Raw genomic sequence first — 23,049 nt, 5'->3', positions numbered from 1 at the left:
GCCTCGAGATGACTGGGTGTTTGTGTTGTCCTCATCATTTCATCATCATCCAGGAAAGTGGCGAAATTGGACTGAGCGAAGGTTGGGAAATTGTACGGACGCTGATAACCACGCAGTTGAGCGCCCCACAAACCAAACATCATCACCTGCATCCCTGCAAACTGATGACTTCTATAAAGGCAAATGGCATATTCCTGTAGGATAAATGTCCTTGTCACAAGACGAAAGACTTCCTACAGTTGTTTGAGGAACTTGATAGTGAACTCGTGCTGATGTCTTAGCAACCAGATTTGCTTAATCTGAATCCAGTGTAGTGCATCTGGCATGCTGTTGAGTGCCAGCTCCATTGCTGCAAACTACTGGCCTGTAATTTACAGAAATTGTATGACATGTTGTAGAGATGTAGCGCCACATATCTCCGGAAACCTACCACTAACTAATCAGATACATGTCACATAGAATCGTCGCTGTATTGTGTTTCAGAGGTGGGCCAACATGTTATTAAGCTGGTGATTGTTTTTTGCTCACCAGCATGTACAAATTCTCATAATGTACAATTTGTACTTCTTGTCTAGTGAGATCATTTCCGTGTCCATTCTCTCTTTGGTTTCTTCTGGATGACGTTTATAGAATATATTGTCCTTCTTGGCGAAAACTACTGACTTAAAATTTCTGTCATTTCTAGTGTAAAATCTGGTTCCTCACTACATAATAATTTGTAGTTTTTGTGTTACTTTAGTATTAAAATCTACCATATTATTTTGTGTTGGAACTTGCTGTCATTTATCAGCCTCTTTAACTCTGTGTATTGGTTATAATGATATTGAGAGAAAAGGAACTACTCAGGAAAAAAATAGTAAGATTGCTCTTGACACAGAGTCATGGAAGACAGTAGAATGTGCAAGTAAAATATTTGCTGATATTTTCATTAGTTATTTTTCTCAGATCTTGTCCTGTTGTCTCTTTCTGACAATGAAATCTGGGTGATTTATGTTTGTACCCTAAACAGCATCACTTCCTTCGACCTTACTTTCATCTCCTTCTCTCACTAAAAAAAATTGTGACAACAGTAACATGGTTGAGTTATTTGTACATCCTACAGGAAAAAAAGCTATCATCACCAGTTTGTTTCAGTATATATTCTAAGATTGGCACTATTCACAAATAATTCTAATATCCACTCAAATATTCTGAAATTGTTTACTGGAATTTTTTGAGAGGGTAGCCATCTTAGTGCCATTGCTAGTGATTTAATGATAAAGGTTTGAATAAAGGTGGTGATGGAAGTTGGAGGGTGCCTAGCTGAAACTTGCTTCCAAATTTTTGGTGAAGGCTTCTTGAAAGCAATATGCATTTATTGAGATAAGGAAAAAGAGAGCTAAGACTTACATTGATTTCCCTGCCTTGACCCTGAAAAGTCACATTTCCTCCTCCAGGCCAGAAGCCTGCAGTCGTGAGGCCAGTATTACACTATCAAATTTCTTTGTCCAATATCTTTGTCAAAGAAATTTGATGGTGTAATAGGGAACTTTGTCAAATGACATCAAATATTTTATTCAAATCTAGGGCCTCGCTGTAGATTTGTTCAAAGAAGTCGCTTGTCTTCTGTTCACTGCAATGTGACATATTATCACGTGGAGCGCTAGCATCGCTGCAGCGTTCTGTCATCTGTAGTGTTTTTAGAAACATTTCCAGTAAATACAATTGGTGTGTACCTCAACTACAAAATTAATAGTGATGTACGAAACTGATGATACGCATTACAACGTGAGGCACCCTGAATACAAAATTAATGATTGGAGATCTGACCTGACCTGACCTAGCCTAACTTAACCTAACTCTCTCCTGTAGCAAGGAATCGGAGTGTTACAGTGAGCCTGTCTTCTGCAGATATAGCAGTTCTTAAATGAGTATTGTGCTTTGTGATATGAGGATACACTTCACTGAGCACATCCAGAAATGTGTGCTCATCCATTCTTAAGTATTTGATGTACGACTTGACATCCTCCACTATAAGCTCACGTAACAAGTTTTGTTGAATGATTTTATCATGTTGTTGTAAAACCCACGGCTTAACCCAGGTGTTTCCTTTTTTCCCCCCCACCTTTTCTTCCGCATGTGCACACAGTGCAATTGTGGTACATGCAACTGCTGTGGTCAATGACAAGTTGTTGTTGTTGTTGTCAGCTATCTTGAACTTTGACGAAAAATATGATCACAGTGTAATGCCCCTTTTTAGCGCTACGTCAAAGATCTTTGTCAAATATATTTGACGAATATTTGATCACATCTTTGACAAAATCTTTGACAAGGAAATTTGATAGGTAATACCGGCCTGACCTGTGTGTTGCCACCAACTAGCTGTCCTCAGAAAGACTTTCTTCACATCTCTGTAATTGATTTTACTTATAATTCCTGTAATAAAATAGAATGTGGATAGTTTGCATGAGAAAGATAAAACTGTGATGATGGAAATTGGCATTTCTGTTTTAGTACTAATGTTAGAATTTGCTGTAAATAAATGGTGAATAATATCATAAATGTAGCTTGTGTGTAATATTGACTGTTTGGTAAGAAGGAACTGATCTTAAATGTTACCTTTTGCAGACTGAAGAACAGAAGGCCACAGAAGAACGTGTTTTCCAGGACAGACAATATCAGATTGATGCTGCTATTGTTAGGATAATGAAGATGCGAAAAACACTTAGCCATAATTTGCTCATCAGTGAGTTATACAATCAGCTAAAGTTCCCAGTGAAGGTAAATGCTGCCAAATAAATTACATATGTGTTTTCTATAAACATGTTAAATTTTAGTTGACTGTTTACACATCAGTTTTGTGATGCGTTGCTCCCAGCTTAAAAAACTAGAAGTCTAATAATGCTGGAACCATTGTAAGTATAAAAAAATATTCTGCATGCTCGCAATGTTTATTTATCTAAATTCTCTAGTACATAATGTGTTTTGGCAAATAATTGCAATTTTAAAGTGTGTTTTTACTGAGTAACCATTTCACAAATGTGCCACTGCTACATTGTTCAGGTAACTTTAGAAAAATTGATCACCTTGTTATACTTTGCCCAATCTCATAAAGAGTGGTTTCTTCAAACTGTGAGCATAACTATGATTTTCAATTGTACTAATATTCTTGTTCATGAGAAAATTTATTTTAATGAGTTGCTGTCCTCTTTCTTCGTAACAGTAGATGCTGGTTGTAGAATGGCTGTTCCACGTGCCCTGCTGTGTATCCCTCCTCATGTAACCTCCTTGCCTACAACTTGGACATGATGAAAAGACACAGAATTTACAAAGGTTTATTTATATTTGATCCATCCTCTTTCAGAAAACATCACACAAAAATATGAAGTTTTTAAGTAATTGGGCTTGCTGTTCTTTTTGCGGGATTGGGTTCTTTTTGAACTTTTAATAAGGTAATGCGTTTAAGTTAGCCACTCAAGTATCAACGCATTTCTTCTAAATATGAAACGTTGTTGACACTAGGTCTTCTGTCTGACCACTATAGGAAAAAAAAGCACAGGTATCCCAGTTTTTAATGAAAATTTGGCACACAAATGACACGTAAACTAGGCAGTATTGTTCCAAATGCTATATTTTCCAATGACCAGATTATTTAGGGTGAAGAAGAGACAGTTACCAAACACTATCATTATTACTGAAAGTATGCGACAAGCCAAGATATGAAAGATATATCAAACATAAAAATGTCTTGAATGTTTAACCAGAATATGGGCAGGCTTTTAGAATAAAGAGGAGAATACTTAACTTCCACACATAGAGACTAGAAAGCATTGGGAATTTGTGTGGATAAGCTCCATTTATTAAAATATTCTCTGGCTATTACAAAATCTAAAAAGAAGTGCCTCAGTTACAGACTTAGTTCAAACAACTGCACAAATTACCCAGAGATCCTAATATTTTGCACACATTGTTCAGGCATTAAGTATTAGAGTATTTTGTGCTATTCAGTGGTTTAAGGTCATTTTAATTTAAGAACAACACATAAATTAAATGGGCCTTATATGAAGTAACAAAATTAGTCCACAAAAATAGCAAATTAGGGAAATTTAGATCAAGCAGAAATTCACTTTCCTTCCGTATAGTGAATTAATAATCTCTGGAAACTCAGAGAATAGAAAAGTTTTTTAATTGGACAAAAGCAGACAGTGGGAATGTTTTGCATGGTTAATGAAAGGACATTTTACACAAATATTTATCATAACCTCTGCAAGCCATTTTACAGTGTTTGGTTACTTTGGAAACCATTATAATTTCTTTAATTTCCTGTTCAGTTATGAATGGTGTGTGGAAATACAGTTGGTAATTCTGTATAATCTCAAATATCTCTCTCTCTCTCTCTCTCTCTCTCTCTCTCTCTCTCTCTCTCTCTCTCTTTTCATGGTTCATGTCGTAAGTTTTATGCGGGATGAAATAGGTAGTCCTATTGTTTTTGGAACGTATGTGCTTAGAATGAAACTTCTCGTGTAGCATTTCTCTCCAGATTTTGATGAGCATCACACTTGCTAAACAAATCTGTAACAACACATGCAGCTTTTAATTGAATGTCCTGTGTTAATTCACCCGCTAAGGGCCTCAGACTATGAGCAATGCTCAAGAATTGCTCAAGTGCAGATTTTATTAGCTACTTCTTTCTTGGACGATCACTTGTGAATATTTACACTCAAGGATTTTTATAGCAGCCAACAGAAACCTGTTTAGTGATACCTGATAAAGAATATGAACATAATTTTCATTCTATCAGATATGTACTTGTAGGAAAATATGTACTTTTAGGACATCTCTGGGTGGTAACACACCCTGGAACAAGGTTCTTTTATCAGCTATCACTCAGGAACTGCAAGATTGTTAATGTCTTGTTCAGAAATAGCTTCAAATCATTTTTTTGTTGAAATGTTTTTGTACAAAGTAAATTGTTTTATAGACGTATTATCTTTAGAAATGCCTTGTAATTAAAGTAATTGAAAAACAATACTTCTTGTCAAGAGGCCATTATCAATACACATTCATGGATCTGTTTAATTAAATTTTTCTTTCTTTCCTGTAAGTATACCGTGGTAAACAAAGATCTCACATCTTGTTTCTTTTCAGCCTGCTGATCTGAAGAAACGTATTGAATCTTTAATTGACAGAGACTACATGGAACGTGATAAGGACAATCCTAATCAGTACAATTATGTTGCATAAAATACAAAAGACTGTTTGAAACAGTAACTTGCAAGTGGATTCTCAAAAACCTGAAAACTAACTCTTAGAATGCAGTTTGTGTAAAATAAATTATGATTGCAATGGAAGTAATTCAGGTTTACAAAACTGTACATTTGCAGGAAACACGAATGTGGTTGTGTGTGTAAAAATGTGAAGATTTAAATGTATTTACTTTTTATTTTAGAAGGCCACACTTGTGGCGTGTGTGTGTGTGTGTGTGTGTGTGTGTGTGTGTGTGTGTGTGTGTGTGTGTGTGTGTGTGTGTAGACACACATGTGAGACTTTAAATGAAGTGAAGTCATAATGCATAAGATTTGAATAAAAACCACTGAAGAAGCTGTTTTTAAAACTTTGTTATTATTTATACAATAACACTGTATCACGGTATTTGATAATATGAGAGTTACCTTTTGTTAATTGATTGTACATTGAACTGAAACTCGTCCATACTATGTAGAGGAAGGAAAGAATGTTTCACAGATGAGTAATTGTGTGTGCTGATGGAGTATATATTTGTAGATAATGTAAAATTCCCATACACTGACACATATTTTACATTCAAATGACTGTAGCTGATAGATACCTAGGAATGTAATAATATAATTTTCACCTTTCCAAAACAAAATAAAGTCTTGTAAAATATATAACTGTAAGTGAGATTTTGTCACATACATACATGGTCCATCTTGATCTCAGACACAAAGATAATTTGCGAAAACATTAGAGAAATATTAATCTTTATAATATATTACACAAAAAAGATACAGATATGGGTGTGCACAATTTTATCTATTTTCTCTGCTATATTTCTAACACTCCCATTGAAATTAGAAGACGAAAAAGAACTTCAAAAAAAATTTTTCTCAGATGGAAGACTTATTGAAACTGAATTATAATTTAGTGTGCAATAATTCAGCACATGTAAACATTTATTAACATTTTGCTATCACAAATCAGGATGGTCAGATAATTAACATAACTCCTAATCAATGAACTAGTCAAGCCATCAATTAATGGAAGGAAAAAAGGTAAACAGCTTTGGCCATATTGGGTATTTGCAAAAGTTCTATTGTATACATTTATGTACACGCACGTTCTTGACATAACATCTTGCAGACCACTTACAACGTTACAGTCTTGTTCCTGCAAATTTTCTGTCATCTGCTTGCTTTCAGTTAGGTTGCCACCTTGGGTCTTTACGTGATGGGAGCCAGCAAAGTTTTACGTTGGTTCATGCAAGAGAACCACATACAAACATGCAGTCATTTGACCATTGGACAGACTCCCTTATGGACGACATTGAAATTAAGCATACCTGGAATAAAGAAGCAACTTAAAGATATGAACACAAATAAATAACCAGGTCCGGATGGAATCCCAGTTTGATTTTACAAAGATTTCTCTATAGTATTGGCACCTTACCTAGCTTGCATTTATCATAAATCTCTCACCCAGCACAAAGTCTGATGCGACTGGAAAAAAGTGCAGGTAAAAGAATGGACCCGCAAAATTACAGACCAATATCCCGAACTCCTGTTTGCTGCAGAATCCTTGAACACATTCGTAGTTTGAGTACAATAAACTTTCTTGAGGCTAAGAAGCTTATATGCATGAATCAACGTGGTTTTAGAAAGCATCGCTCATTCGAAACTTGGCTTGCCCTTTTCTCACATTATATACTGAGAACTATAGATGTTGGGCAAAAGGCAGATTCCATATTTCTATATTTCTGGAAAGCATTTGTCATGGTACCCCCATTGCAGGCTGTTAATGAAGGTATGAGCATATGGAATAAGTTCAGGCAGATATGTGAGTGGTTCGAAGACTTCTTAAATAATGGAACCCAATATGTTGTCCTCAATAGTGAGTGAGTGTTCATCAGAGACAAGGGTAACATCAGGAGTGCCTCAGGGAACTGTGATAGTACCACTGTTCTCTATATACATAAATGATTTGACAGGCAGGATGGGCGGTAGTCTGTAGTTGTTTGTTGATGATGCTGTGGTGTACTGTAAGTTGTCAAAGTTGAGTGACTGTAGGAAGATTCAAGACGACTTGGACAAAATTTCCATTTGGTGTGATGAATGGCAGCTAGCCGTAAATGTGGAAAAATGTAAGTCAATGTGGATGATTAAATGTTTGAATACAGTATTACTAGTTTCCAGCTTGACACAGTCAAGTCATTTAAATATCTGAGCATATCGTCGCTAAGCGATAAGAGGTGGAACATCATGTGAAAACTGTGGTAGGGAAGACAAATGGTTGACTTCAGTTTATTGGGGAAATTTTAGAAAAGAGTGGTTCACCTGTAAAGGAGATCGCACGAAGGCCGCTGGTGTGACTTATTCTGGAGTACTCCTAGAGTATTTGGGATCCATACCAGGTCAGATTGAAGCAAGACATCAAAGCAGTTCAGAGGAGGGCTACTAGATTTGTTACCGGTAGGTTCAAACAAAACATAAGTATTACAGAGGTGCTTGGGGAACTAAAATGGGAATGCCTGGAGGGAAGGTGGCATTCTTTTTGGGAAACACTATTGTGAAAATTTAGAGAACTGGCATTTGAAACTGACTGCCAAATGATTCTGTTGCCGCCAACATATGTCATGCATAAGGACCACAAAGGTAAGATATGAGAAATTAGGGCTCATATGGAAGCATGCTGACAGTTGTTTTTTCCTCGCTCTATTTATGAGTGGAACAGGAAAGGAAGTGACAAGTAGTGATACAGGGAACCCACCGCTATATACTTTAAGGTGGCTTGCAGAATATCCATCTAGATGTGGATGTAGATCTACCATCAGTTCACTTGGCTAAATGTTGTGCCCAACTACAATTGATTTTCATTATATTGAAAGTAAAGAGAGTTTACAAAACTAAGCTTTGGATGCAAAATAAAAGTTTACAATCTGTATGTACTGCCAGTTGTTATATATGATATGTGATTTGGACTTTTACTGTGGGAACTGTTTAAAAACTGAGGAATGCTGAATGAGCAGTTGAGGGAAAAGTTTGGAATTAGTAACAGAGACAGGAAAACAAACATATGCATCAGGGAATGGACTGTAATGGCAGATGTAATGATTACGACAGATTAAAATGAAGCATAGATGGGCCAAGTTCTGTGATTGATTCCAAGAGATAAGAAAAGATTTGGGTACATATAAATGTAGAATATAAAGAAGTCTGTCAGAGACTTTGAAATGTCAGTGCATACAAACTGTCTGATGATTATATTTTTCATAACTAAGTTCTTACAGTGTATTACTATTCAATAAGGTATACAACTTCGACTTCTTTTTACATCCCAGAGATTCCTTTCCATGGGTCCTATAGAATATAACTAATGTACTGTAGACTTGGTTCCAGACTTTTGAGAGCTGAATGGATTTTGCTGTGATAAAGTCTAAGTGCATTATATTGACTGATGTTCTGTATTCCCAACGGTAACTTGTTCAGATGAGCTGCACTTGTAAAGTTTCCACCACCTCTCATGATATTTTGACCATGAGTAGCAGTCCAAATTCAATTTGGTTGGGAGTGAAATAGTTACAGATGGACAAGGGAAGGTTAAGTACTGTGGTCATATGTCTTGTACCAACCCTATGTCCGTGTTTCAGTTTTAACACAGCCTGATTACAATTTAATTTCACGGTTGGTTGGATGCACATGGTTTGTATTTTTTGATGATGACACTTGTAGTTGTGATCACTCTTTATTAAGACAACAGCTAAAAACTAATAATGCTGCAGGTAGCACTTGCACTAGTCGCTACTTTGCATTACTATTTCACTTGTGTTCGTGCAATTCCAGAAATCTCATGCTGAAAATTACTAATATTTATACGACACTTTGTAGGTCAATTACTGTTTCTCATCACTTGCATGTCCGCCCCCAGTAGCTGAGTGGTCAGCGCGACAGACTGTCAATTCTAAGCGCCCGGGTTCGATTCCCGGCTGGGTCAGAGATTTTTTCTGCTCAGGGACTAGGTATTGTGTTGTCCTAATCATCATCATCATCATTATTTCATCCCCATAGACACGCAAGTCACCGAAGTGGCGTCAAATCGAAAGACTTGCACCAGACGAGCGGTCTACCCGACGCCGTTAATTAATATATCACTTGCATGCCATTGCAGTCTTGAACACTTGAGTAATTTAAATCCAATACAGCTTCTCTGATGACTTCTTATTACTGTCTTTCCCTTGAATTCCTTAATTAGTAGTCTGCACGTTGCACTTACAGATCTCCAGTTTTTCTCTCACATCAACATTTATCTCACTAGTAATATTCACAGTATTCAAGACCACTTTGTCTCACTTAAGGTTCTGCCTATCTCCTTCATAATGGGAATTACTAGCTCTCGCACCCATCCTTAACTCTCTATTGCCTTGAAAAATTTGTACCTACACAAATAGTAAAACACGTTTTGTGCACTATACATGTCCGCCTCTCAAAGAACTTGGTCTCCAGTAGATATAGTACCTTCACCAATTTCAGGGCATGCAAATATTCATTGATTCTCTGTAACTGGTCAGTCAATTAACTTAGAAAAGAGTTCATTTAGTTTTGTACAAGGTGAGATATATCATCAATAACAATACAACAAGGGGGAAAGGAAATACATAAATGACAGTCAAATGAAAACAAGACAGGTGGAAAAAGTTAGTAAACTGCTTATTACTTCAAAACTAATCACCAAAACTGTTAATACATTTATCCCACTATGAGACAAGACAATCAGTGCCTTCATGAAAGAATTTTGTGTTGCCTACAGAACCATGATTGTACCCAGGCATGCACCTTTTTATTTGAAGCAAATGGACAGCCATGAATACCTTTCCTCAGGGCACCAAAACTACAGACATCGCATTAGGGGAGATTGGGGCTGCATGGAAAATTTGTAAGGGGTTCCCAACAAAACTTTTGCATCAGAGTCGAAACAACCTTCGCCTGCCCACATGTGCCAAGGTGGTTTAGAGTATTATACAGAAATTTAACTGGAAGGCCCTTACACACCCTCCATATGGTCCTGATCTCTCCACATATTTTTGAAGCCCTGAAGAAAGACATTCATGCCCTCAGTTTGCTTCGGATGAAGAATTTGCCTTCGAGTACATCTCTGTAGGCAACCACCAGCATTTCTTCATGAATGTGTTGGCAGCCTTGCCTCACTGTGGGATAAATGTATTAACAACAATGGAGACCCTTTTTTAAAGAAAAATAATAGTTTACTTTTTCCATCTGTTTCATTTTCATTTTCATTTGCATCCCCCCTAACCAATACGGATTTTTCAAAGTTCCTTGGTGTGCAAATTGATCAAAACTTGAATTGGATATCACGTATTATAGATTCTCAAACACTAGAGTTCAGCAATATTTCTTGTATGTGTAATAGCTGATTTTGTTGATGAAAGCATTAGGAAATTAGCTTACTTTGAGCACTTAGGCACTGATGTATGGATGTTTTCTCCGAGGCTATTGCAGCTATAGGCACGAAAGTATTCATTGCTCATGATCATGTTGTATGAATATACAGTGTGCATCACGAAATGTCTTGCATGCAACTGTTTAAAAAATTGGGCGTAATAACAGCCTCACAATACATGTGCTGTATTATGAACTTATTTGTGAAGAATGAGGCAAACCTGAAAATAACACAGTATTCATAAATATAACACTAGGAATAAAAATCACCTTTGCTAGCCACAACTCAGCTGTTGCAAAGAAAGGAGAAAAGTATGCAGTCATGAAATTATTTGAGCACCTTCCGTGTGAACTAAAGATGCCGGCAAATAAAGTTTTTTTAAAAGCTGAAATAATTTCTAATTGATGACTGTTACTACATAGCTGAATTTCTGAGAAAATAGTACCTCTGAGGGTCGCTTACGTTAATGAAACTATGATGTAGAGTAAGATAAAAAAAAATCTGTTGTGTAAATGGCCAGCATGCACCTGTTCTCACAGCAAAAGTGCATCTTTCTTGTAAATCTACCGAGACATCATGGTGAGTTGTAGCTAAAAGTATCCACAGAACATGCAAAAAACTGAACTGTTAACAGCTTGGTAGGTTACACATTGGATATGTGACAATTTACAGTGGCCTGGGTAAAATTATCTCCTAAAGAAAACTAAAATCGTCTGATGGCAATTAGTGTGTATTTTACCAGTATTTCACATGGACTTGTTACTGCAAAAACTGAGCGACACTCAGCAAGCAAAGGAAAAATTAATGACCTGAATTGATAGGGGAAATTGGAAAACAAACGTACGTATCAGTGAACATTAGTAGAAGACATGATTATAACTGTGATGTAAACAGAATGGAGGTGAATGTCAACATAAATTCTGACTTGTCCTAACTTTAAATTAACAATATAGGAAAAGATAGGCTGCTACTTACCATAAACAAGACATGTGAAAAAAATTAAACTATATTACAATTGCATTATTAGAAATGTTGTGTTTGTACGATTTTTGGCTAATCGGATTCCCTCCCTTACATTTCAATTGTAGATGCAGGCAGCAGACTTCAAGGACACCAGTGTGTGTCAAAAATAAGAAAATCCTCCTTACTTGGTTCCACTTCAGTTCACTAAAAAATACTTCATACTGATATCAAATCTTCTCTTATTGTGCAACATTTACAATACAAAACATTCGTAACCCCTCATACTTCGAACCGCACATCTTAACAGAAACTTCTACATACGAGAGAGTGAGGAACAAAGTCATGTATAAAGAAAAATGAATGAGGGTTTCTTTTTTTCATTTGTCTGTGCATTAATAATTAACGTCTTTGCCAATACTTTTGGTTGATCGGTGTTACATTTTTGTTTCTAATAAATTTTAACTTTACTGTATCTGGAGGGTTTTTCACCGTGTACCTACACAATTGCCCCCACACTGTACGTTGACATGGTATGGAGACGTACAGTGTTTTTTGATTGTACACGTTTACATTTGCTGATAGGGGTCGATGCACTTTATTTGATGACTTTTCTTTTATTTAACATTTTCGCTGCGGCTGACGCTTATGAGCGTCACAACAAGCCACGAGCCAGTGCGGCTGACGCTTATAAGCGTCCGCGCTCATTGTCGGAATACTCAGTCTAGTTGCAGCGTCTAAGCTACCATCAAAGCGTGTAAACTTTTGTTTTGTGTGGTCAGTTATCGAGCGTATAATGTTCGTAATGTCTGCTATTGAACCGACACCTGGTCCTTCCAATGTGAAAAGGAGCAGGAAAAGTGTTAAATTGACAGAGGAACAGTTACTTAGTGTACTAAACGACAGTGATTTTCTGTGTAGTGAGGACGAGGCATACCAAGGAGATTGTCATTTAGAGGCTGCAGAAGAATTGCAGAGTGATGATAGCTTGGAAGCACAGCTTTCGAATCTGTTTCGTGACAGTTCCACTACTAAATTGATGACCTCTATCAGTCAATCTTAAAAATGCGCATTTGAAGTAGATATAATTTCAGATGAATCCAGTTTCCTTTTTTTTCCTTCATTAGAATTTGTGTTTTGGAATCCAAATTTTTCCTGACTGCGGTGGATTTGTTGCTTGTTTGAATTGTATTTTTTGTTACATTATCAACAAATCACAAACATTTGAATGACGCCTGTGACCCCTATAGGTGTCAGACAGCAAACAGACTTTAAAACATGACCACAATTCAGTCGAAGCTAATTTGAAGTAAAGCATCTAAGGTGTCATCATTAAGTTAGTATAGAACATGATCCTACAGATCTTACAAGGTCCTGACATCAGCCTGTAGCTCAGGTGTGCTTAGGAGCGTCGGCTCCGAGCAGTACCTGCCATTTCAGAGTGTTACCGGCCCGCACTCGAGCGTTACCGGCCCGCACTGGAGAATTGCGCGCCTGCACTGATGCTGCAGCGAAAGTGTTAATGGAATGGATATGTCAGCTTATCCTATGTATGTTAGAGTTCTACAAGAAATTAAAAGATTATATGCATAATATGATAGTCCATTACATATTTGAATATAGCACATGGACAATAATGCTCAGTTTGCTTCGGCCTCGCTGCAGGGTTTCGCACTTGCGCTCTGGCAGATTTGGTGGCTAAGAACCAGTCGCTAAAGGTCAACATGTTAGTTGCTACCATCACACGTGCATGCACTCCTTTTCTTTCATATTTCACCTGAGTACTACATATTAAAGAATTGCCGTGGCATTTGTCTTCATTCTGGGTGCAGTGGGTGTGTGCTTATTGTTCAAAATCCGATGCTGCGGCAGAAGATCTCCCTTTTTATGGCCCGGGCATCATTATTAACCATCATACTTGTATTTTCAGCAGAGAGAACCCTGGCTAACGGCATCCATCGACGAGGTAAGTACTGGCTCGAACAACTATAGTTCACTTATTAATGTATCAAGCATTGTGAGCCATGATATTCAGAAATTATTTCGCTGCAACGCATGTTAATGTCACCACACTTGATCATTCACTTGTTGAAAGACACATATAGCCATCCAAAACACTGTATGAATTGCTTGTCTTTAAAGTTCATTTCTCCACATGGATTTTGGTTTCCAATGCAAATTCATACAAGGATTGAGTTACATCAATATAGCTTATACCTATGGCTGACATTCCATCCATTGCTTATACAATGAACATAAATTTCTTAAGTTTTAAAATGTCATAAAATTTTCATTAACTGGGTTCTGTTATTACAGTTTGTTTGTTTGTTCTAACTTATCCTCGTTCACATCACATATACAAATTAATTACATACACATTATTATGATACAATGCAAGCATATGATGCTTCATTTTATAGATAGGCTTTTATCGCATATGGGAGCCCATTTCTTCCTTAGGTAGAGGAGGGAGAATACCATTGGAAATAAGACTAAAACAGTACGCATTGCTGGCCTAACTATGCTTGGCACCACCCCCTTCGTTTGGGAGGGAAGAAAGGCAATACTCATCTACTGGTTCGAGGATTTATGAGGAAATGATACTCGTACAGTCATGGACTAGTTGCCAAGGAACTTTTATTTCATGGAAATAATGTGCACTGACCAATCATTCATGTAATATTGTGCTGTTTCTTCCTGTGCTAGTGCTGTTTACTTCAATTCAGGTGTAGCTTAGTGTGCAATATGATGTTTTAACCATCGTAGACTTATCTTTCTCGAATATCTGGAAATGTCATTATTCAAGTTTTCATGTGACATGATAAAAATCAATTGATTTTTGTAAAATCACATGCTTAAATGTTTACGTGTACTCTGTAGCCAATAGGTACCGGTAAATGTCACGGAGATATATTGCAACAATGCATATTTTTGTTTCTCATTGCCTTATGACGTTTGTATAAATATCCTTATGACTAAATTGTTTACTCAAGGTGCGGTCCGTTTCTTCATTTGGTACCTACTACTCCTGACATAATTCTTTTCCTCTGCGCTGTGATGATGCACTGGTCACTGAAAGAAAAAAACTTTAAACCAATCGCATTATGTAGCTTGGTGGCCACTGATATATTTGGTCATTACATCTGTCCACAGATATTTCCATACTTTGTTTAAATTCATAGACATTAGTTTATTATGTTATCCTTTATGATTATTTACCCTGCAAAGGAAATTATTTGACATTTCTTACAGTATTTTGTTGTTTCTCCTTAGCTTACATGTCTTGTTTAATTTTTCATAATGCTTCCTTTTGCTTGTAAATATGTTGTATATAGCTTAGTATTTAATTAAATCTCTACGTACATATATCAATAGGTTCCTTAGTTCTTAGATAGTAGATGCAATTGCTTAGTATTTCCGTGTACTTCGTATTTAAGTTAAGTACTTGTACATATTGCATTCCTATTTGGTTGCACCTTCTGCCAGTCTGTCGTGCATGCGCGCAGATCAATGCCTCCTCTCCTACTGATGTCAGCAAGTATTGTTGAGCACAGAAAGCTGAGCCAAAAGCTAATTTGTTTATACTTTTACTTCCCATGAAACACTGTATTACTTCTCATTCCCGTTAATTTTATGCATACGTGTACAAATCAAAAAAATTACTTATGCCTATACGCATTACTTTATCTTAAAATACACTCCAGAAGAAAAATCACGCTTAGAATTTTGAGAACTATGTACAATTATCTTGTGATAGAAAGAAAAAAATGATACCTAGCTTCATCATTCTATAAAAGCTTTTATATCTTTGTGAGGGGGAGAACCTTGTCTCTCCCTGTTTTCTCATAGACTAATCTGTACGTCCCAGGATATGGTATTTTGGAAATTACATATGGCCCTCAATAGAATAATTGCCACTTCTTATTAAGTTTGCCAAATTTTGTTGATTTAGCGTGTGTCCGTAAGAGGACTTGTTGTCCTTCAAAATATTGTGTAATACATTTCAGTTTCTTATTATTAATTTTCTTTCTTTACTCGGTTCTGTTTTTTAGTGTAACCATGGCTAGTTTGGTTTTGTCTTGTAGTGTCATTTCTGTAGTAGGTACCTTTGGTATGGGCGACTCCCACTCATTTGATTGTTTTGGCCAGAACATCAATTCGTTTGGTGTGAAACTGGTTGAAGAATGTGGAAGGTTATTGACAACTTGCATGAAAGGAGTTACGTACTCCACCTATTGGGCGTGTGTGTGAGGGGTGTATGTCCTTTAAACCGGTTAAACTCTTTAAAGACTCGCTCTACTGGGCTTGCTTCTGGATGATAAAAGCTTACTAATATGTGCTTTATGCCCTATTAGGTCATAAATTGTTTCCACGTTTGCCCAACGAAATATGAAGCGTTGTCAGTTAGTGATAGCTTTGGTTTACCTACTCTTCTCAAATAGTCTCCCTCAATTCTTTTTCTGATGTTTGTCCTGTTGCATTTTTAATGGAATACATTTTGATATGTTTTGAGAAAATACAGTGTAGTGCTACTACATATCTTAACCTCCCTTACTTCTTGGATATGGACCAGCTATGTCCAGGGATACTACCAGTATTTCTTTGTGAGTATTGGGTGTAGCTCAGTATATTTTGACACATTGGACTGTTTTCATTTTTGACATATTGCACATTTTGTTAATACCTGTAGGACTTGCCTTCTCAAAAATAACGGTGTTGCAATTTTTCAGTTCATTTGCCTACTCCATAATGTCCCCATACTTCACGTGTGTGTCTTATAAATTTGTCGATATGATCTTCAGGAACACACACACACACACACACACACACACACACACACACACAAACCCCGTTGATCAGATTTTTCATGTTTCCTATGAAACTAAACGCCCCACACACACACACACACACACACACACACACTCACACACACACACCATTGATCAGATTTTTCATGTTTCCTATGAAACTAAATGCCCTTGTACTCCTGATGCCATTTACTTACCTTTCCACCTTCATCCTGCTTAAGGTTTTGCGTCACTTGACTCCATCTGCGATCTTGCTGTTGTATAATTTTCATTTGCTTACAAAACTTATAGTAATCACACTGTAAGATTTTTCTGCTTCTGATAATGTGTGACTAGCAAAACTGATGACCTTGGGCACTTCTTTACCTTCTTCTTCTTCTCACATCTGGAACAAGCATGTCCCCAGCCCTTGAGATGAGGCATCTGTGCGTAGACATGTCAGGGTGGCAATGTTTGCACTTACTAATGCCTAATTAATGTTATTCAAGTCCTCCTGTGACACTAATCATCCTATAACCAAGGTGCTTTTCTAACAAAAAAAAAAAAAAAAAAAAAAAAAAAGTTGAGTAATGCATCACTGTTCATCAGTTGCTGTGGTACGAAATTACGAAAAAAAGATGCTAGTCCTAAAAAAGCTTTTAGTTGCTTTTTATTCCTCGGAGCTGGACAATTGCTAATGGCATCAAGTTCTTTTGGATCAGGTAATATACCTTGTTCTAACACAACATGTCCTAAAAAATTGACTTATTTCCTACCAAAACTAAGCATTTTTTTTAAATTGGCTGTTACTCTGTAATCTGCAAATCTTTGAAGTCTGGTATGTTCTAACCAAATGGGTGTGGCTGTCAGCATGTCATCTACATAAACAGTGGCTTTGCTTAGCAATTCTGGTCCTAAACCCTGTCCAATGCAGATATAAACACTCCTGCTCTAATGTTCAGTCCAAAAAGTAGAACACAGAATTAACTTCTGCCACCACAGACAAAATTTTGTGTATTTTTGACGTTCTTTGTTGAGCTTTATTTGCCATTAGGGCATCTTGAGATTGAGTATACTGAGATATTTTGTATTGTAAAACTTTAGAAGCTGTTCGTCCAAGTTGTCTGGTTTTATGCATACTGGTACTATAGTCTTATTGATACCTGTAGCATCAAGAACTAATCTTACAGAACCGTCTGGTTTACTTAATGGTAATGTAGGACTACAATATGGTGAAAATGAAGGTTGTATAATTCCCCATTTAATCATATGATTGATCTCTTCCCTTACCGCCTCTCGTTTTGCCCATGGAATAGGATATGACATTGCACAAAATGTTACATGTGGATAGACTTCAAATTTATATTCATAGTCTTTGATTACGCCTGGCTCCTTATTGAAAACATTTGCATACTTAAACAACAAGTTAGAAAGTTCTTGTTGTTGCATGTCATTTAGTATCTGTGGTTCACTTAGTTTCTGCTCTACCATTTCGTAACTCACCTCAGTGTTTTCTTCTTCTTCAGTATCAAATTTGTTTGTGAAATATACATCTGGAAAGGAATATTGTACTACTACATTTGACTCTTCATTTTGTTACTTTCATCAGGTGTTTTGACTGAATCAATAGAAAAAATCTGATCCTTTACATAAAAGTGGCATTTCCCATTACCTTTGTCAATCTGTGTTTTGTATGTTCTAAACGTGTCCATGCCAATAAGACAATTAACTATAAGTTTCCCAATTATAAGAAAATTGCACTTCATTGTAAAATGTTAGTTTGTAATGGAATAAGTGCCTGATGTTTAACCAATTTAGTCTTACTGCCTGTAGCAGTTTGCACCTTGCAATTTTGGACAGGAAATGTTGAGAATTTGCCTCTCTTGTTCAATTCACAGAAAAATGCATTTGACATTAGGTTGGTAGTTGAACTTGTATCTAAAATTAACTGTGTGTTAATATTAAATATTTTCACCTTAATGATTGCTTGTATTTGTTCTTCCTGAATATTATTTGTTGTATCTAACTCATGCTGATACAGATCATCCTTGATGTCACCTTGTTTGTCAGACCTAATGAAACCTGTTTGTAGTTTTTCTTTGCCCCCATTCCCAGAGAGGTCAATAGCCTGTGGCCTAACTAAGACCGGTTGGTGTTTTCCGACGGCGTGGTGTGACTGAATTCATTACCTGGAGTAAATTCAGTTAGTTGCACTGTGTGGGTACTTCGCCAGTTTGTGTCGTTGGCTGCTGTACCGTTATTTTGCTTTCCAAGGGTTGGCTGCAGTGCAGCATAAGGCATGCATTGTTCCCACATGTTGGCCACTAATTGCGGCTGACTGTTTCTGTTTATGTTTGGCATAGGGCCTTGCGATAGTGGATTGTAATTCGCTCGTGCATTGAAATTACTCCTGTTGTTTTGAAAAATTCTCTTAAATGGTTTATTTTTTCCGTTCCCATTACCGTACTCATTACCTCTGGGTATGTAACTGTGCTGTTCAAACAAATGGGAACATGCAAAGCCACTATTTGTAAAATTAGGTAGCCTTGCAGTTATATATATATATATAAAGAAACATTCCACATGGGAAAAATATATTAAAAAAAGATGCTGTGACTTACGAAACAGGCAAGCGCTGGTAGATAGACACAATAAAAAACAAAAAACACACACACACGTCAAGCTTTCCCAACCCATGGTTGCTTCATCACGAAAGAGGGAAGGAGAGGGAAAGACGAAAGGATGTGGGTTTTAAGGGAGAGGGTAAGGAGTCATTCCAATCCCGGGAGAGGGAAGACTTACCTTAGGGGGAAAAAGGGACAGGTATACACTCGCACACACAGACATATCCATCAGCACATATACAGATACAAACAGACATACGTAAATATATATAATGTTCTAATTTACATAAAAAATAATTTATCTAGCCAGCTCGTAAAGGAAGAGTTCATTGTTATAATATCAGAAATAGCAAAAAAATAGATGTGCCATTCTATAGTTTGTCAAAATCATTAGATAGTTATAATGTTTTAGGCTTAAAAATGTATAATAAGTTACCTTTAGAAATAAGCAATTTACCATTAAATTTATTTAAATGCAAGTTGTATAACAGATTAGCTGGTTTACCTTTTTATTCTGTTACTGAATTTTTTTGAATACAATTTTATGGGAAATTACAGTGTGAAGCATGAATGAGGAGATACCTGTCGATATATTAAAAAAGTCTATCCATCACAACTTAGTGTATAAAATTATACAGGGTTATTACAAATGATTGAAGTGATTTCACAGCTCTACAATAACTTCATTATTTGAGATATTTTCACAATGCTTTGCACACACATACAAAAACTCAAAGAGTTTTTTTAGGCATTCACAAATGTTCGATTGTGCCCCTTTAGTGATTTGGCAGACATCAAGTTCCTCCCACACTCGGCGCAGCATGTCCCCATCAATGAGTTCGAAAGCATCGTTGATGCGAGCTCGCAGTTCTGGCACGTTTCTTGGTAGAGGAGGTTTAAACACTGAATCTTTCACATAACCCCACAGAAAGAAATCGCATGGGGTTAAGTCGGGAGAGCGTCGAGGCCATGACATGAATTGCTGATCATGATCTCCACCACGACCGATCCATTGGTTTTCCAATCTCCTGTTTAAGAAATGCCGAACATCATGATGGAAGTGCGGTGGAGCACCATCCTGTTGAAAGATGAAGTCAGCGCTGTCGGTCTCCAGTTGTGGCATGAGCCAATTTTCCAGCATGTCCAGGTACACGTGTCCTGTACCGTAAGCTTTAAACCGTGAGATTGCACAAAACACGTTAACTTTTGGTGAACTGCGAATTTGCTGCATGAATGTGTGAGGATTCTCTACTGCCCAGATTCGCACATTGTGTCTGTTCACTTCACCATTAAGAAAAAATGTTGCTTCATCACTGAAAACAAGTTTCGCACTGAATGCATCCACTTCCATGAGCTGTTGCAACCGCGCCAAAAATTCAAAGCGTTTGACTTTGACATCGGGTGTCAGGGCTTGTAGCAATTGTAAATGGTAAGGCTTCTGCTTTAGCCTTTTCCGTAAGATTTTCCAAACCGTCGGCTGTGGTACGTTTAGCTCCCTGCTTGCTTTATTCGTCAACTTCCGCGGGCTACGCATGAAACTTGCTCGCACGCGTTCAACCGTTTCTTCGCTCACTGCAGGCCGACCCGTTGATTTCCCCTTACAGAGGCATCCAGAAGCTTTAAACTGCGCATACCATCGCCGAATGGAGTTAGCAGTTGGTGGATCTTTGTTGAACTTCGTCCTGAAGTGTCGTTGCACTGTTATGACTGGCTGATGTGAGTGCATTTCAAGCACGACATACGCTTTCTCGGCTCCTGTCGCCATTTTGTCTCACTGCGCTCTCGAGCGCTCTGGCGGCAGAAACCTGAAGTGCGGCTTCAGCCGAACAAAACTTCATGAGTTTTTCTACGTATCTGTAGTGTGTCGTGACCATATGTCAATGAATGGAGCTACAGTGAATTTATGAAATCGCTTCAATCATTTGTAATAGCCCTGTATATGCAGTCTTTTACTTATTATTATTGAATTTGTCTATTGCTTGTAAAAGTTCAATGACAGTAAAATTTATATTATTATTATTATTATGATTATTATTACTACTACTACTACTACTACTACTACTACTACTACTACCACCACCATCATTGCTGTGTGTTTAGATCACATTTTACTGATTGATTTACATAACTATGTTGTTGTGCCTGAGTTTCTGTTGCTCTTATTTGGTACAGGTCTTTCCTCATAGTTTAAGTCGATAGAATCAAGCACCGACAGAAAATATTCAATGTGGTGCTCTGGCGTTGTGACTAACTTTTCTCTAATGTGCAATGGTAACCAGCTTTTCAAAATTTTTGACACATCTACCTGTGATATTGGGTTCGTCCAGTAGTGTGTCTTGTTCAAGAATTTTTCAAACTATGCACGTAGACTACCGTATTTGCCATTGAATGATGCAGCATTGAAAACCTCGTGTCTGAGTCTTTCTTGCACTGCCTCAGACCAATATTTGTCAAGGAAAGCTCGTAGAAATTGGATATAAGTGGTGCAACGTTCGGCCACCTCAGTTGCCCATAAAAGAACGTCACCTTGCGTATATCCCACAACAAATCTGATTAAAAGCACTGATAAATTCTAGTGGATTCATTCTTTTACCTTCGGTAGTGAATGTAGGAAACTGTTGTCTCAGCCCTTTGTCTGCAAAAATAGTTGATAGGCACATGGCATTTTCGGTCGTATTTATATTATTATTGTAGTTACCTGTAATTCCAGTTGGTTATCGTTCAGGTACCAGAGTTACGGGTATGTTTACATTTTCCGCGCTACAACTGTCACTGGTACCTGCTATGGTGCTCATGACAATCTGTGGATAAATACCGACAGGTTGTGGTTTGTTCACTGTAGCCTGTGTATTATTTACCTGCATATTTAGAGATCCGGTTTTATTTATTTAATCGTATGGCTAGGACCCCCCATAGGGCAGACTGTTCGCCGGTCTTTCAATTTGACACCACTTTGGTGACCTGCAGTTGATGAGGATGATGGGATGATGATGAGGACAGCACAACACCAGTCCCTGGGTGGAAAAAATTCCCTGACCCACCTGGGAATCGAACCCAGGCCCAGAGGATTGACAGTTCGTCACGCTGACCTTTTTTTTTTAATCTCGTTTTGTTCTAAATCGTTTGCTGAATTTGTTCGTAGTGGACGTACGATGACACCTATTCAGATTGTTCGTTGATCCGTTCACTCAGTTTTTTTTATTACAGATGGTAGCTAAACCCTCTGACCAAACATGCTGAGCTACTGTAACAGCAACCATTCAGCTACCGGGGGCAGACAAGAGATCCGGTGATATTTTCTTCTAAAAAACTGCAGATTTTATTTTAGGTTAATGTTTACCTTGTTCACTATTTCATTTTATTTTTTTCTGAATAGCCTTTTCTACTACATCTGTGTACAACTTACAATCAGTTACTAACACCTCTGCGAGGGTATTACTCTTATCTAACATACCTGCTTCAGCTTGACCAATGATATCACTTAGATTTACATTGATCCATTGATCTTCTCTCTCTCCTTCTTTATGTCAGCTTCTAATGTTGCTACACTTAAAGTAAGCTCTTCTGCAGCTAGAGGTACACCTTCATAGTTGCTATTTAGTTTGTTTATGACAGTGGTTACGTTTTACTGTCGATCACAACTGGTTTTGTGTGGTTTCAATATTTGTGTTTGCGTCTGTGATGTTCTTTATCTGTTGCCCTACAAGATCATTATGGTCATCAAAAGAATCTACCTTCTGTTTTAACTGTGTAATGTTACTGTTAACTTCAGAAAGTACTTCATGGTTTACTTGTTTTCTCATATCATTCAATTTTTCGTCGATTTCAGTGCGAAAATTTTTGGCTAAGTCATCTAACTTCTATGAGACCTTGTCTTGCAAACCTTTGAGTACTTGTTTTTGCTCTTGTTTCATTGTATTTAGATCTTGTGTGATGGTGTTCAGATTGCATGTCAAATTATTAATTTTGGTATTCATATCTTGCTTTATATCACTGAAATTGGTGTT

The 23,049-nt window shown here is 37.2% G+C and overlaps 1 protein-coding gene across 1 annotated transcript in view; it reads left to right on the top strand.

Moving 5' to 3' along the window:
- Positions 1 to 5,593, top strand: part of LOC126182428 (cullin-4A) — a 102,298-nt gene extending 96,705 nt beyond the window's left edge. The window contains exons 13-14 of the mRNA XM_049924849.1: positions 2,608 to 2,760; positions 5,128 to 5,593. Coding sequence (XP_049780806.1) covers positions 2,608 to 2,760; positions 5,128 to 5,223 — 249 coding nt within the window. The 3' untranslated portion in view covers positions 5,224 to 5,593. The remainder of the gene's footprint in view (positions 1 to 2,607; positions 2,761 to 5,127) is intronic.
- The last annotated feature ends 17,456 nt before the right edge of the window (positions 5,594 to 23,049 follow it).

The sequence above is a fragment of the Schistocerca cancellata genome, chromosome 1 (assembly GCF_023864275.1).
Source record: "Schistocerca cancellata isolate TAMUIC-IGC-003103 chromosome 1, iqSchCanc2.1, whole genome shotgun sequence".
NCBI classification, from domain to species: domain Eukaryota; kingdom Metazoa; phylum Arthropoda; class Insecta; order Orthoptera; family Acrididae; genus Schistocerca; species Schistocerca cancellata.
Note: the sequence above shows the minus strand (reverse complement) of the source record. Positions and strands in the feature narration are given on the sequence as shown.